Source organism: Podarcis erhardii (genome assembly GCF_964252035.2).
Source record: "Podarcis erhardii genome assembly, chromosome: 2".
NCBI lineage: Eukaryota > Metazoa > Chordata > Lepidosauria > Squamata > Lacertidae > Podarcis > Podarcis erhardii.
Genome location: NC_138498.1, coordinates 82,292,182 through 82,308,610, shown reverse-complemented (window position 1 = coordinate 82,308,610; position 16,429 = coordinate 82,292,182). Strand labels below are relative to the sequence as shown.

The 16,429-nt window shown below is 39.0% G+C and overlaps 1 protein-coding gene across 18 annotated transcripts in view; it reads right to left on the bottom strand.

Annotated features, from left to right (window-relative positions):
• CACNA1D (calcium voltage-gated channel subunit alpha1 D) overlaps positions 1-16,429 on the bottom strand; it is a 192,772-nt gene that overhangs the window by 91,555 nt on the left and 84,788 nt on the right. For 12 of the 18 annotated variants that reach the window (XM_081848791.1, XM_081848805.1, XM_081848803.1 and 9 more), the window contains exons 8-9: positions 14,781-14,884; positions 4,507-4,676 (exon numbers count right to left, since the gene is read on the bottom strand). In XM_081848791.1, the coding sequence (XP_081704917.1) occupies positions 4,507-4,676; positions 14,781-14,884 (274 nt within the window). Of the gene's footprint in view, positions 1-4,506; positions 4,677-14,780; positions 14,885-15,494; positions 15,599-16,429 lie in introns of all 18 variants that reach the window. The other 6 variants (XM_081848801.1, XM_081848804.1, XM_081848799.1 and 3 more) reach the window with 2 other exon arrangements.

Here is a 16,429-nt window from a genome sequence, read left to right as displayed (position 1 = left end):
AACTACCAGATGTCCTTGTTTTTAAGAGAAAGCTTGTTCTTGGTCAATGCGCCATCATATCCTGAGAGCTTTTAAATGCTTTATGGTTTTCATCACATTGAAACTAAAGTGATGTACTCATATCTGACTCATTTGCCTTTCTAGATCGTATGCTTTAACTTGATTGAGAGCTATTCAATGGAAATTTAAACAAGTATAATGAAATTTCAGCTTACAGTTGTTGCACTGCAGCAACAATCTCTTTGAAGCATGCATTCAAGCAGCAAATCACTTCCATGCAAGATGTGTGTCCACATGCAATTTAGGGAATATATTTACTCCCAGGTGTTTGAGAATTTAAACAACAGCACTCAAAACTCATTGCGGAGATTGAAACACATCCACTGCAAAACAGATTTTTTACCATGTTTGTTTGACCCACGGCAACATCTAAATCTGCTTTTCTTCTTGTCGTCTAATAAATCGGCCAACGTAACCCCTTCATGTTAAACACATGCAACCCCGTCAATAAAACAGCAGGTGGCAGCAGCAGCAGTGCAAAAGACAATAAAGGATCCACATTCAGTGCAATGCCAGTTGAGATGCTACATGACACAGGAGGACTATACTGGCTTTGCTATCAGCAACTGCAGCCTAAATCTAGGACTGTGTAAAATTGAGAGGACTGAAGTGGCAAGGCTTCTGGATTTCATTAAGAGCACCCGATCATCTCCTCCCTCTTAAGCCTCCCAGGCGAAATCTCAGAAGCCAAAACGTATGTTTGTGGAGGAGAGTGGCTGCTTCTGATATGGCTATCAGAAGCAGAATTATATAAAATAAAACACGCATATGCCAATGCAATTTCTGTAATTGATACACGTTGCAGCGCTGTAGCCGAGTTGTCAAGCATGCGTGCAAAAGGTCCTGAATTCAATTCACCAGATAAAAATGGTGGTGCCTAGCATCAGAAAGCCTGGACAGGCACTGCAAGGGCTTATCCAGGACACTGCCAGGGCTTATTTACAGTGCTTTCTAGGCACAGGTCCCCACTTTAAAGCACTGTGTCTGAGTGCTTCTTTTTCTTTTTCTTTTTCTCTTGTCCCAGTGCTTTCCCCATGAAAACCTGCCCTTTAAAGCTGAATCGGAACAAATGGCAATTCAGCTTTCAAGAGGAAAAAAGTGTGCAGACACAGGACTTTAAAGTGTGGACCTGTGTCTAGAAAGGCAGCACAAAAGGAAGTCTGGATGAGCTAGATGTACCAATAGTCTGGTAAGGCAGCTTCCTGTGCTCCTAAAACCAATTTTCTTTGGTGCAGAATTTTGATTAGTTTTTGAAGTAATCGTAGTAACTACATTCTTGCTTAAATTAATTTACTCCTTACAGTAATTCTTGGCTAAGCTGGGGAGGGCTCACAATAGATCCTGAGGGAACAGAGGTGAGTCATTGCTGGCAGTTGCACAGATCATAAACCGCTTTCTATTCAGTGATTAGTAATTAGCATCCTGATAGTTTTACAAGGGTATCTTTACAGTAGAGTATAAAGATTAAGGGCTGATTCACAGAACTGCAAATCAGGCTTGTCTTTCAACTCAAGTTAATTGTTTTGCCTGCTTGGGTTGAATGTGTCAACTCCCACAAACATAAATGGCACATGGATGCTAGCACACAATTCGTCAAAGGCACTGATACCTGAGATTTGTGTTTTTTCTATCCAGGCTGGCAAGCAGCTCTCCCCAGTCTTGGATACCCCAGATGCTGCAAGACTACAACTCTCATCTTCCTTGACCATTAGCCAAAATGGCCAAGGACTGATGACAGTTGTTGTCCAATAATATCTGAGGACCAAAAATAAGGGGGAAGGCCAGCTACTTTAGCACATGTTTTAAAACCAATTGTATTTCTACTCTATCAGTGTTGTCTATTTCAAAGGAGAGCAGGGTGGATTTGTATATGCAATATTAAGGCTACAATTCTATGAACATTAACCTGGGGGGTGGGGGGGAAGCATCACTGAACACAGTGGGACTTTCTTCCAAGTAAGTGTGTGTAGGATTGGTCTGCACATACAGATACCAGTTTCCCCATGGCTGACACAGCCCTGATCATATCCAACTCTCTCTATCTCAGAACCAGAATAAGAAAACTGGGAATTAACAATGGACTTGCAGAGTTACTCTGAAGACTAGCAAGACAATAAAGCACCTTGCAAAACGGTGGATTAGAAGTAACATAAAGCTAAGTTGGGATGCGGGTAGCACTGTGGTTTAAACAACCACGCCGCTTGGACTTGCCGATCGGAAGGTCAGCGATTCGAGACCCCGCAACAGGCTGAGCTCCCGTTGTTTGGTCCCAGCTCCTGCCAACCTAGCAGTTCGAAAGCACACAGTGCAAGTAGATAAATAGGTACCGCTCTGGCAGAAAAAGTAAATGGCGTTTCCGTGCACTGCTCTGGCTTCGCCAGAAGTGGCTTAGTCATGCTGGCCACATGACCCAGAAAAACTGTCTGCGGAAGTGGACAAACACCGGCTCCCTCAACCTGTAAAGTGAGATGAGCGCCGCAACCCCAGAGTCCTTTGCGACTGGACTTAACTGTCAGGGGTCCATTTACCTTTTTAAAGCTAAGTTAAAAGGGTCAGTTGTATTAAAACTGGTCGTTTCCACATCATCACATTCTACAGCAATGAAAACAAATTATGTTGCTGCAGCAGAAGTACAAAAAAAAATTCACATCACTAAGGCCAACCAGCATCACTCTTATTACACTCATTTAAGAAATCAGTTGACAAAGTGCATGTCATTCTCACATAAGATAGGGAGTAATTAATTTTCTGTAATCTAACTACAGTATCACACAATGGCATTTTAAGTGGCAGAATCTTCCAAGAGAATAAAAAGGAGAGATATGGCAGAGCACTATAGATTGTGTTTTGAGAAAGGCAGGTTTCTTAACAGAGCACAAATAATAATAATGCAGCCCAGCAACTTTAATGATTTCCTTGTTAAATTTTATGTTACTCAAAGATTTTCCGTAGCAATATTCAGAATGTTCTGAGTAGCTTACTCTGAAATATATTCCATGGCGATATTACTAACAGATTAACTGTTCCATTACAGGATGTGCTTGATATGGCACAGATTGCTGCTTTAAGACACCATTACCAGTAACACACAAAGACACTGGATGCTTGATCAGGGCCAAAGAACATCTCTGCAGAGGTTGATAATAGTAGGATCACTGCCTGAGACAGATATCATTGACTCTAAAATTAGCCAAGCAAGTGGCTAAAATTGCTGTTTCCCTTTTAGAAGCACCAAGGGATGGATCTCCAGATGGACCAATTTTCTCTACATCCACAAAATGTTGATAGGCAATTTGGGGGTTGTTCTACAGCTATCTCTGGCTTCAGGAAGAAGACTGAAAAGCCAAGGGGCTCCCCAGCTAGCCAGCTCTTCTATCTAAGCAGCTTAAAGAAAACCTAAATGTTAAGGAGGATTTTTGATTCTATGCAAAACTAGCTGTCAGGTCAGCAATTTCTAGCCTGGTCCTCTAATAGTTAACACTATTATGTTAACAGTTAACACTATGTAGAAAAATTGCTCTTCAGAAAATTACTGCTTGCTGTAATATACCCCCATTTATTTTGACAGTTTGTCAAAATAAAACAATAACAATCTTAGTGTTGACATTCGTCAGTAAAATTTAAAGTAACATAAAATGCAGTCTGACATTTTAGGGCCGAAAATGGCTCTTGCAACTCATTGCTAGATCTCAAGGATGCAAGTTCTGTACATGCCAACCCTGCAAATACATATATGTGCATGTGCATTTTTAACATAACATCTTGAATTAATACAAAATGTAACTGAGGTTGCAATCTATTATTGTTGTTATTGTTATTATTACATTGATAACACGCTTTTCACCGGCAGGTCCTAGGGCTACCACAATTTAAAATTCAGAATTAAAAACAGTTAAAACAAAGTACATTCATAGGCATAGGGTGGATCCTGAAAACACACGTATCAGGTGTCAAATGACAGGGTAAAGAGGTGCATCTTCAGCATTCGCTGAAACTTGTATAGCAAAGAAACCAGGTGCACCACGACTGATGCTCTCTTCTGGGCTGCCACCACCTGCAAACTTCTGACAGATGTGGAACTGCTAAGCTGCTGATTATAACACCTGGGAGGAGCTCTCTCTGATATATGGGCCTAAGTCATCTGGAGCTGCAAACACTAGCATGAGCACCTTGAACTGACAGCCAATGCAGCAGTTTATATGTGTTCCAAAGGCAAGCCCAGCCAGCAATCTGGCTGCTGCATAATAATGTTAGAGTGAAGGTAAAGAAAGTAGTCATTTACAACAGAAACAGTTATCTACAGGTGGGGGAGAGGGGAGAATTACGTTACAGACATCAGAGTATAACCCTATTATGTGAGCAACAGTCTCTCCCATACAGTAAACTGTTTTTAGAGCACACTATATTCTTTTGTTAGCAGTAATAAAGTGAGAAGACATGACATACTATTCCGTTTGCCTTCTCCATCACCTTCCTCTTCATTCTCAGGGTCAATATCTTCTGCTTGTGTAATCCAATCCAAATAGCCTTTGAGATCCTCTTCAAGCTGCTGCTTTTCACGCAGCTTCTGAAAATCTCCCCTGGCCTTGGCTTTTTCTCTTTCCTTGGAAAACTCCCTATTGGGTTCAGATAAAACGTAACAGAAATATTGATTTATGAAGCTGTAGGCTTTCTGAGGGGGAAAAAACCCCAGACCCCAGTATTTCTTTTTCACACAGTTAAACAAAATAAAGAAACTGTACAGAAAAGTGAACAGTTTCCACAGATCACAACAGTGATACGAGTCACACACCATGCTTCATTCCTTATACACTTATTAAGCTCCTATGTACTGATAATAATAATAAAAATACAGCTTACAAGTTGACATCATGTTGGATCTTTCCTCCCACCCTTAAAAACCTCAACGTTACTGATATATGTAAGATATTATGTTGTACCTCTCCTTTAGAAATTAAATGATTATTCTAAACAGCACCTTCTACTTAATAGGGCCAAGGTTTGAAGGCATAATGGCTTCGTGGAATTACACCTGGGGGAAATGGCATATACCAATGAAATGTAAGTGTGAACACATATTTGAGAAAAAGGCAGTTCATGTCAAACCTAAAAGCAGGATTTGTCCCCTTGAGTCACTTATACAAGGGTGAATCTCCTTTACGCAAAATATCCCAACAGAATTAAGGTTCCTATGTGGAAAATTCCAAGCTATCTCACATCAGTATGAATAGAGGGAGCCCATGATGGACAGTGGAGAGAATGTAAATGACAGAGTTTCAAGTCTGCTCTTCAATGCTGCAATTTGTCCTCAGGAGGGTGGGGGAATAAAACAATGCAGTGCAGCCTGCTAGATTAAATAACCAAAGACCCTCAAACAAAACAAAAAAAAACCCCTTAATCTGAACAAAATAAAAAAATTCCTTCCAGTAGCACCTTAGAGACCGAATAAGTTTGTTATTGGTATGAGCTTTCATGTGCATGAACACTTCTTCAGATATTAGATCCCTTTAAATGAGTCAAATGCATTAGATCCCTTTAAATGAGTCAAAGGTACATGACAGCATGTGTTCCCAAATTGGAAATTCTTCATTATCTCTTGGAATAAGAAAGGATTATGCTGGGCTGGGTTTACGTGTTGGATTCGAGCCCGTCTCACTGCAAATCACACTGCCCCCCCCCCTCCACCTTCCATCCTGCTCATTTTGGTTTTGGTGGTGCCATTGCTGCAGAGGAGAGAGGTTTGGATTGTGCCGTTAGGCTGTAGGAACATACTCTTACCTGGGAGTAAGTCTCACTGAACTCATAGAACTACCACTGAACTGAATGGGACTTACTTCTGAATAGACATGCATAGATTTGTGTTGTTAAACAATAAATGTGAGAACCTAGATAATGCATTTATTGTAAAGATGACATCTAAACTCGTGTCACACTCCCCAAAACAGCCCAGTAAGAACTCAGCATGCTCAACTATTACCAGGAGACACAGAATCTTGAGTGTCAGTTGAAAAAGAAATACACAAAGCTGAAATATGCTAGAGAAAGTTGTGGCTGCCTAGAATCATAAACAGAATAATTCCTGTTAGGGGATTATGATATACTGCCACATTCTGTTGCGGGTACCATTCATTTCAGTGGAACTTGCTCAGAAGATGTTCCACCAGAACCCTCACCATGTCTTCACCACTTCTATGAAATAATATCAGACTTCACAGATTGAAGTCAACCTACTCATCCCTACAGATGAGATTCATGAAAGACTATGCAGTTATGACTGCTACAATAGTACTATTACACCTCTGCACTTTCACTAGAACCTGAATGTGACTTCTAATGGCCAATCTAGATGATGTAAGAAACACATGGCTGCATTTCATGCAACTGTTTTTGCTTATGTTAAATAGCAGCAGTGAAGTAGGGAGTGCAATTAATATTGGGGTCATGGTGTATAAGCGTGGTTTTTTTTTTTTTTTTTTTAATCAATTTCAAGTTATACCAAGATCACTTCCTGAAGTGGAAGTGATCTTTTCCTGTGGAAAAGAAGCTACTATTGGCATCTGCAGCCTACCAAAGCCCAACAACAACCTTGAAGGGCTGGTTTTCATTGGAATTGTGGTATTGATAAAAGGTTAAGCCTTCCTCCTCCCTGCAACACTGCCATTTCAATCCTGAATGGACCCCTGGCAGCTGTTATTTAATAGAAACAAGAAACAAGATAAGCAAAACCCAAACCATGTGTTTCACATATCATCTAGTTTGGCACTAATTATATAGGATTGCAGAAAGTGAACATAATACTGAATGTAATATAATAGTTCAATTTTGTCATGGTTCATGATGTCCATGGTCTATTGCTTGAAATGATTTGGCAGATATGTATCCTAATGAACAACTATCCAGCAGAAACTCAAAGTGATCCCTACTGCCTACATGGCTTTGCAGAGATATTTCAGGTCTCTGCAAGGGGAGTTGGTGCCTTCTCTGGAGAACTGATGCCATCTTCACATCCAATAGTCGTCAGAGAAAAGCTGAAAGTCAATGGGGAGCTTTTCGATATTTGGATGTAATCAACGGGGGGGGGAGAGTTGCAGCTGCTATTGATATTAATATTGTGTATATTTATTTTAGATCTTTCATGATTTATGTGGAAATTGTTCAATTTGGTTGTGTACTTTTTATGTTTAATTTATTGTTTATGACCACTTTCTTTTGTTATGTTTGTAATTTCTTTTTTTATGTTGTAAGCTGCCTTGAGCATAGTTTTAACTATAGAAAGGCGGTATACAAATAAAATGATGTACATATGTTTAATTCCACGTTGAATCTGATTCATTATGCAACTACACATACTGCGGCATCAGGTTACATTTGACCCAGTGTGAGACAATGAAATGTGCTTTTTTCTTATTCAAGGAATAGGGCTGGGTGATATTTTGTTTTCAACATTGTGATATATTAACAGCTAAATATTGTGATATACTGTACTGATATATTACAATGTCTGAAATGTCTCTTGACTGATTCTTCCTCTGCATCTTATTTCCTACTTCCTCTTTAAGGACGAAATAAGGTGGGGAGGAAGAAGCAGGTGAGACACATCACCCAGCCCTACAGCTGAGCAAGCCCCCTTGCCGCTCCGACTCGCGGAACACACCTGGCGCTAAGGGGAGTGTTAAAAAATGCTCAAAAATTCTGAAACCGTTATCATGATCTGAACTTCAAACTTCAGTTTCAGATGATGTACAGAAACACCAGGAATAAATGCCTCATCAAACAATGGGTTGGATCACAGTTCAAAACGTTACTGAAATATGGGCTACAAAAGTTGGGTCACACACATCAAGGTTTTTAGCACACCATTTTAAATAGGAATGCTATTGCTTTTGTTTTTGATTCTTGCTTCACTGATATATGTGAGAAAAGGACACTTTTATCCTTTCATTTTGGGTTTTTTGGCTATTAATCCTTGACTCTGCTGAGAAAAGGAATACTGTCAAGGCTTGTTCATTTTCATTTACAGGAAAACTGCAGCTGACAGTTCATTGCCATCTTCTATTTTGTGCATCATTATTTAAATGCCTTTCCCCATTAATCCTCAAAGTGCCATGTAGACAAGTGTTCTTAGGTATGTGTGTGCATACTGGCATATAGAAAAAACAACACTCTTTTTCATTACACGGATCCATGAAAAAAACAGCATGATTGTTGTGCTAGAATGCAATAAATGTCAGGAAAATATATGCTAAATGAATAAAAACATTACTTTCACCCGCAGTGCCTACAGAAGGATGCATATGGGGACACGTCAATATATACTCCTTGCTGTCCTCGAGCAAGGAAGTAAATACAACTTACAGATATTTATTAAAGTGTGTTTGGAAATATCTTATTTTGTTCCCATGGCTACCCAGAGAAATAGTAATGCCTTCAGCAGAATCTGTCTTCAGTATAAAGCATCTTTTGGTGGTTAGAACTATTCTTGAGAAACAGATTATCACGCATCATTAAGAGATGTTCCACTTGTAAATAAGGAATTGTTTTCACAACTTCCAGTTTTCTTTGTTTAACAATAAAATAGTTTCAGCAGATACGCTGGTAATACATTCAAAGTATGCCATTTAAATATTATTTCTGCATAAAAATATATTAATTCAAATCAGAAATGCTACTTCCACATTATTAAGGCAAAATCCCTGAACTGCTTGCTAATGCTTTGACCAGATAACCTCAGCAAATAAACGGTGTAGGAGTTGTCTTGCTGAACAGATCAAAAGGTTGCCAACCAAATATTCCTGGTCAGGCACAACAGTGACAATTCCTATTCCTTGCACCCTAGTAGAGGTATGTCACTTTTGCATGTGGAGGCTGAATATTTTGTTATCATGACAATAGCCATTAATTTGTTATCTCCTCACACCTTTTTGAAGCTATCAGCTATCTGTCTGTTTGATAGTGAACATCAATTAACTGGTGGTATAAGCTTCAATTATTATAAGAGGGAGAAAAGAAAACATGCCTCTCCACTCCAGAGAGAGTTCTCTGAAGCAGCTTTCAGTTTAGATTCTTGCAATTAAACTGTTTTTACAGTCTTGCAGTGTGTCAGCTAATTAGAACTGTTTAGCCATTTGGTTTTTAACCAATAATATAAATCAATTTACCAAAGGAATAAACAAAAATATATGCATACTACAAGGCTCTGTGCACTCAGAGCTTAGTAAGAGACCCAGTTTTACATTCATAGCTCACTCCAGGAGGTTTTCCTTTCCTTGTGATAGCTGCATCAGTGCCTTATGCTCAGCTGAGTGTTAAATTTTGAGCAAGAATGTTCACATCCCATCCTAGCTGTTGACTTACTGGGTGGCCTTGACTTTGTAAACTTGGAACACTGCCTCATAGGGTATGTTTTTTTTAGAATAAATGAGATTAGAAATCTAAAGTACCCTGCACAGTTGTTTGAATTTTATATAAATAATATAGAGAGGGAAATGTCCTAATAATAATAATATTCTAGCACTAAAAATAGGAGTGTTATACATAGGTGTATGGCTATCGTTTGCACCAATCTTTATTCAAAGGACTAAGTCTGGAATGTGCCCCTATAAATGTGCCTCATACTGAGGCTTGCAGGCATAAAGTAATGTTTCGTTGACAGATTCAATTTTATAACTTAAATGCACCTAGAATGTGGAAATAAATTGAAATCAGAATGGGTAAAATATCAAGCATTCTACGGAAGGAACTACAGACAAATCTGAGTTGACTCAGCAACATTCTCATCTCAAATATGACCAGGGTGGGGTGGGTGGGACTTCAACAGAAATAAAACATTACTTTCAAATGGCTTAGGTCCATACATACAATATCCTAACAAATTTGTCTACTCCAAAACTAGAGTTCTCCAAGTCATTAAAATTGTGCTTAGAACCACTATGTGATAATGAGAAAAGAAATGCATGGCTGCTGACAAAATGAATTACATGAATGATAGCCATCTAACATTTCTGCCCTTCAAATGCTTGGAATATATCCTTTGCTGTCAACAGACTCCTTAATTTAAAATAATATTTACTAAGGGCATTCCCTATTCTTGCAATCTATGTTATCTTAAAATTACATGAAAATTATATTAAAAAATGACCTCCACTTTAAAATCTTGTGGGTTTTTTTTTAATTATTATTCTTTTAAAAACAATTTCAACATTTCATTCTCACATACTCACCTTTAAAGAAGGCTAGATGTAAAACAAAAGGTCTCTCAAATTATATCTTACCTACATGTACATCATTCTATAAACACGTCAGTCATGCAGTTCACAAACACAATGCACAAAATACGAAGATCAAAAACATTAGACACTTTTCAAAATGCTGAGCATAAATCAACAACACAGAAAATAGTCATATCATATGGAAACATCTTCAGCACAGATTCCAGATTTTAGTTCCTAAAATCCAGAGAACTAAATACAGCCATGTTTTTAAGGCACAGGGATTATTTTAGGAGAGCTATTACCTTTTAAATGATCATCACCATTTTGCCTTGTGGAAGTCTGGTTATGTTTTAAAAATGTGCATCTATGCAGACATATGTGTTTATTAATCACATTATATATGACAATATGACTGATTTTATGAGCAGGGATAAAAGCATATGTGACTACCTACATGTATGTCCCAGGGAGCTCTTTCCTAGAAGCCATTCCCTTAAAAAGAAACAAAAAAAACCAAACCTTTTGTGTCCAAAACTTGGGTGACTTCAATATTTTTCTAATTAATACAGAGATGCAGGAGGCATATTTTACAATGCTCTTGCATCATTTACCTTGGAGATAATCTGTTGCATTAATTACTTCAGGGGGGATAATGCTTATTACCACAGGCATATAGAAAGCCTTATCCTTGTATCTATGCTAGCAGAATGATAGTATTTTTCTCATCAGTTTGAGAGATGCCCTTTATGTATTCAGAGCTTAGGTTGGTTTGCCTGAAGCCTTCTATGCATTCTTCACGCAAAATAATAAGGCAATATTCTACTTTCTGGCACCTACAGTCCAAAAATTAATAGGTGATATCCAATGATGTCTGAGAAATGGAATTTTGCTTGTATAATGCAAGTTCCAATTTATAATCTCCACCCTCCAGTCTCTCTCACACACAAAATGTGGCTGAGGGCAGCAGGAGTCAGAAAAGGAAAACAAGGCCCCATTGCAGGAGTGTACACTCACCCACACTAGGTTAGATTTCACTTTATGGTGCAAATTACAGGTGTGGTGGGGACTGTTATCTTTAAACTGGAACTATTCTAATTCCAACAGACTGGTAAAACAGTGAAATACAACCTTCTGACTAGGTGTCCTACATTTTGAACATTTATCATAATTACTCAATATATATTTTTATTTTCTAAACTAAGAACAAAATGGTATCAGTTTTGGCAACAACCAACTTTTCCTGACCAAGCCCAGCTGAACAGGGAGAACACAAAATAGGTACCAATTAGCACAGTTTGCATTCATTTCAACTGGGTTTGCCCAAGAAGTTTCCAGGGGGGCTATTTATCCTCTAATTATATCTATTATTTTTGTCTAGAACTTCACTTTTTTTATTGTGGAAAATGCATAGTATCTACCAGCTCAGAGCAGGACAGCCAATAAATGTCCTTTAACAAGAGTCACAGCTTGCATTACTCCATATCCTCTGCAACCATTTAAAAAATATTTTGTTAAGCCTCATGTTCTCTTCTTAGGTGAGTTAGGACATGCAGAGACTTATGCATGGTTAGCTAGTGCATATAGTTCACCTGAATTACTGGGGAAGTGCAGTCATATTTGCAGACTTAGGTTGTGTTCTGTGAGCGGCTCTATGAATGGGAGAGTATGGTGGCCTTGGAAATGTTGGTCTTGAAATAGGTTCAAATTCATGAAGCGCACTAGTAGCCCTAGGTAAGTCACTATTCCTTAGCCTAACCTGCTACATAGGATAATACAAATCCAGTAAGTTAAATCCCACTGAAATTAACTAATATGTTGAAACCATTGTGACGGCTCATTTACTGCGCAATCCTACACATCTCTCTCAAAAAGTACCGTATATACTCAAGTATTTAAGCAGACTTGTTCAGCACAGTTTTTATGCTGAAAAAGCCCCCCTCGGCTTATACTCGAGTGAGGGTCCTTTCAGGCTGCTCCTTCCTCCGCCGCCACCTTTGCCACTGTCAGCGGCGGTGGAGGAACAAGCAGCCCGAAAGCAGCCCTTTTGGGCTGCTTGTTCTTCCTCTGCCACTGCCGCCCCCACCAGGTTTGTGGTGTGGTGAACCGGCTTATACTTGAGTCAATAAGTTTTCCCAGTTTTTGTGCTAAAATTAGGTGCCTCGGCTTATATTCGGGATGGCTTGCGTATATACAGTAAGTCCCACTGAACCAAATGGGGCTTACTTTGAGGCAACAGGCTACAGCATTGTAGGCTTAAGCATATACTGTTGCACTAGGAGAGAAGTATTGATAAAAGATCACAATTCCTCACTACTGCAAGTCTGGAAAACACTTAGCCCTAGACTAGCCAGGCTAACAGCACAGGGTTTAGGTAGATCACTGGTCTGATTTTGTTTAAGGCAGCTACTGTGTAACAAATCAGGTTTTTCTTCTTCTTTATTTCTGTTTGTAAATAGAGATTCTGTCTTTATTCAAAATAGAGATTCTGTCTTTATTCAAAATAGAGATTCTGTCTTTATTCAAAATTTCTAAGCTCACAGTAAAATATATATTTTATATTAAAAATATATAATCAAATATATAAACAAAGGAGGGCACTTTTCAGTATCTTCTTAAAAACATTTTTGCTGTAACATTGTCATTCAATCATAAATCATCTGCGCACACAATAGGAGGACGGGTGACACCAGAAGACTTGCTAGCCTTGTTACATCTATATTTCTACTACAGTACTCAGCTGAAAAGATTATTTGCCATTGAGTTAGCTACACCCTGCATAGGACTGCAAAAACATTCTGTTGTCTACATTTTCTTATTCGTCTGTGGAAAATATGTGTGTACCCATTGTGTAAGCTGCATTGCACAGATTAATACAGTTAATGAGGTAAACACAGTTTAGGAAAATACTGCCCAGTTTTAAGTGCGTGAAACAATAAAATTTCTGATAATTGCTGGAACATAGATGACTATGAACTCTAACTTACTGCCTATTGCTGTATCTTCCAGTTCGAATAAAGCCCTCTTCATGTGTTTGGGGAGAATGCTTGTGGGCTCAACGAGGAAAGGGACAGGATTGTGCATGTAAGCCTCACCTCCAATATTCCCGTGTGTGCTGGTCCCACTTCAGATGGTCTGAAGCAGGCTTCCTCAAACTCAGCCCTCCAGATGTTTTTGGCCTACAACTCCTATGATCCCTAGCTAACAGGACCAGTGGTCAGGGATGGTGGGAATTGTAGTCTCAAAACATCTGGAGGGCCGAGTTTGAGGAAGCCTGGTCCGAAGGAAGATTCTAAGCACCTCTTGATGAACACACTTCCATTTTCCCTTCAGACCTTCCTGCTCAATTTGGAAAAACCTGAAGTAGAGCCAGCATGTGCAAAGAACTTGGAGGAAAGACCTCCTGTTTAAGTCCCAAATGCCCAAAAAAGGGCTTACCCAAGGCAGAATGCATGAACAAGCTCCCTTGCACCTGAAGAACTACTGACAAGAGTGAATAAAATTATTAAACAACACAACTTGAATTTCAGGTTCTGATTTGAAAGCCTGCATTATACGTTATGGATGCAGACAGTGATGTCAGACTAGCCCTACATCTGTATGCCACAAGCTTATTTGCTTACTATTTGCCAAGTAATCACATTCTGTTTAATGCCAGAAGTTTGGACTGTGGCTATCTGTTTGGGTATTAATCATTTTCAGACAGTCAGACAGACCTATTCTTCTGTCAATGTTGTTGCCCATGGTGGCTTGGAGAACTGAAGCTGAAATAGGAGAAGTGCTATGGGCTATACTGTGCCCACTTAGTTACATCTCCCTTTATGCAGACACCATAACTGGTGCCATCCTGCCATGCTCTTCTTACAATACAGGTAAGGAGCTTCAAAAACATATGGCGATAGTTTGACAAGCTTTTCCTATTGAAAGCTATAGCGATGTTTGCCTACTTGTGACCTTCACAGCCAATGATGAGAGCCAGCTGCATGCACAATGTCCTGGATATTCAATAGCTTTAGGTAAGACATCTCCACCAATATACAGGAGACATCAAAGGATTTGTAAAAAACATACAACCAATGTCAATAGAAGCAGAAAATGTGAAGCACCTGCTAACAGGCATATCCTGCTGGTAGTTACACAAAAGATATTGTATGTTTGTTTAGATAAGCTTTTCAAATGCTGAAACTAGGCTTTCAGAAATGGACAACGGCCTTTATCAATATTTTAAAATATATATGCTTACACAGGTGTCATCTTTCGCTCATTGTGTGCGAAATGATGTCTTTAAGGAAGTTAGTACTTCATTTAGTTACTCTTCAGTGATGGGGGGTGTTGGGAACCACTGCAAACACAGGGTGTCATAGACAGGCAGAAACACAAAAGTTCAGACATTCAGAAAAGCAAACACTGGTAAAATGACATGCAGAAAAGCCATCACTGTGAAGCTTGTGCAAACGCATAGGCCATTTCACACACTGCGGTGGAATATACAAGGTTAATCTAACTGCTTACCCACTAAGTACACCAAGAACCAGGTTAAGTACGAAAAATGAGCCAAGAATGATAAGACTAACAAAATAGATCCATGGCCATTCACATCCTATTGCATCATTTACCTGTAAAATGTAAGGAAACATGTTATGATTCAGCTATTCACTACACAGCAGAGTCCTCCTGCAATTGACAGATCACATAGGTATTCAGTGTACCAGCAGTATCCCTCTCACAGCTCCATCCCTTACTTACACTGCAGTTCACCATGATGCCCAATATTGGCAGTACTATAAAAAGACTTCTAAGCTACTTTTGGGATGAAGAAAATGTGTAGAAGATCATTTAGGAGCTTTAAAATATCTAGATTACATTTAACCATAGCAATATGCACATTTCAGAACCTATGCCCTACGGGGGTTGATAATTTGTTTAATGGTTGGGGGGGGGGAAATTATTGGAATTTAAGGTAGTGGTTAATTAATTACTAAGCACAAGTCTATTATGATCTCTTTACGTTTTTACATCTGCCTATTATTTTTTCAGGAAATTGCCCTTGCTATTGTACGCTGCATGGCCTCTGAAGGATACATGCTGTTCTAAAACGGAAAAATCCCAGTGTTTCATTTTTAAAATCTTATCCCCAATTATTGTGATCTTCTCATAATATACCTATGTGTTCATGGCAACCGAATACAGGACTCTGCTTCTAGGACGAAAAAGGTGTATGCTTACCCGCTCAATACACCAAGAACAAGATTTAGAACGAAAAAAGACCCAAAGATGACGAGACTGACAAAATACACCCATGGCAATTCAAATCCCATAGCATCATTCATCTGTAAGAAACAAGATGATCTTATAGAAACAGTTTAATTTAATTTTGTAATAGTGAACAGTTGGTGAGGAAGAAACACAGATAAGTGACAGAAATGCACCCCCTTGCTCACAATCATCAGGGGAAGAAAAGCAAAATATGACCCATGTATCATCACCACTCCAAAAGCATAATAAAAAATACTGTAAAGCAAGAGAGTTAGAACTCAGCATAACTATACAGCCAAGGTTTTAAATCCCATTTAGAAGACATAGGAGGCAATATGTAGAAAGAAGCTACTAAATGATAACAAAGAGAGACTTTGGCTCAACTGTGGCTCAAGCAAGGCAGTAAAGGGTACAGTAAAGCACAGGGTTGGGTTACTATGGCAAAGAGGCTCGGGTTTGATATATAAATCTGAATTAAGTTTAAAGTTTCAAAATCTTATTTAATTGTTCAGCTTTCGGTTTTCTACGCATAAAAATCCAGGACTTTAGAAGCTGAAACCCAGACACAAAAATATAAAGCAAATGGGTGATATCCAACGCACTTGTTCTGTTAGCGCAAGGATTTCTGCTTGTGCAACGGAACTTCTCTCTCTCACACCTTCCCTGTGCATACACAGTATCCTTCTCAAAGCTGCTCTGGGGGGCTGGAGAAAACGCAAGAACAGATGTACTGTATAGGGAAGTCTTTTAATGTGTAATGTTTAATTATGTTTTTATATAGGTTGGAAGCCTGACCACTAGTCCTGTTAGCTAGGGATGATGGGAGCTGTAGTCCCAAAATATCTGGAGGGCCGAGTTTGGGGGTGCCTGCTTATAACCAATGGGGGCTCATTACCAACCTCAGT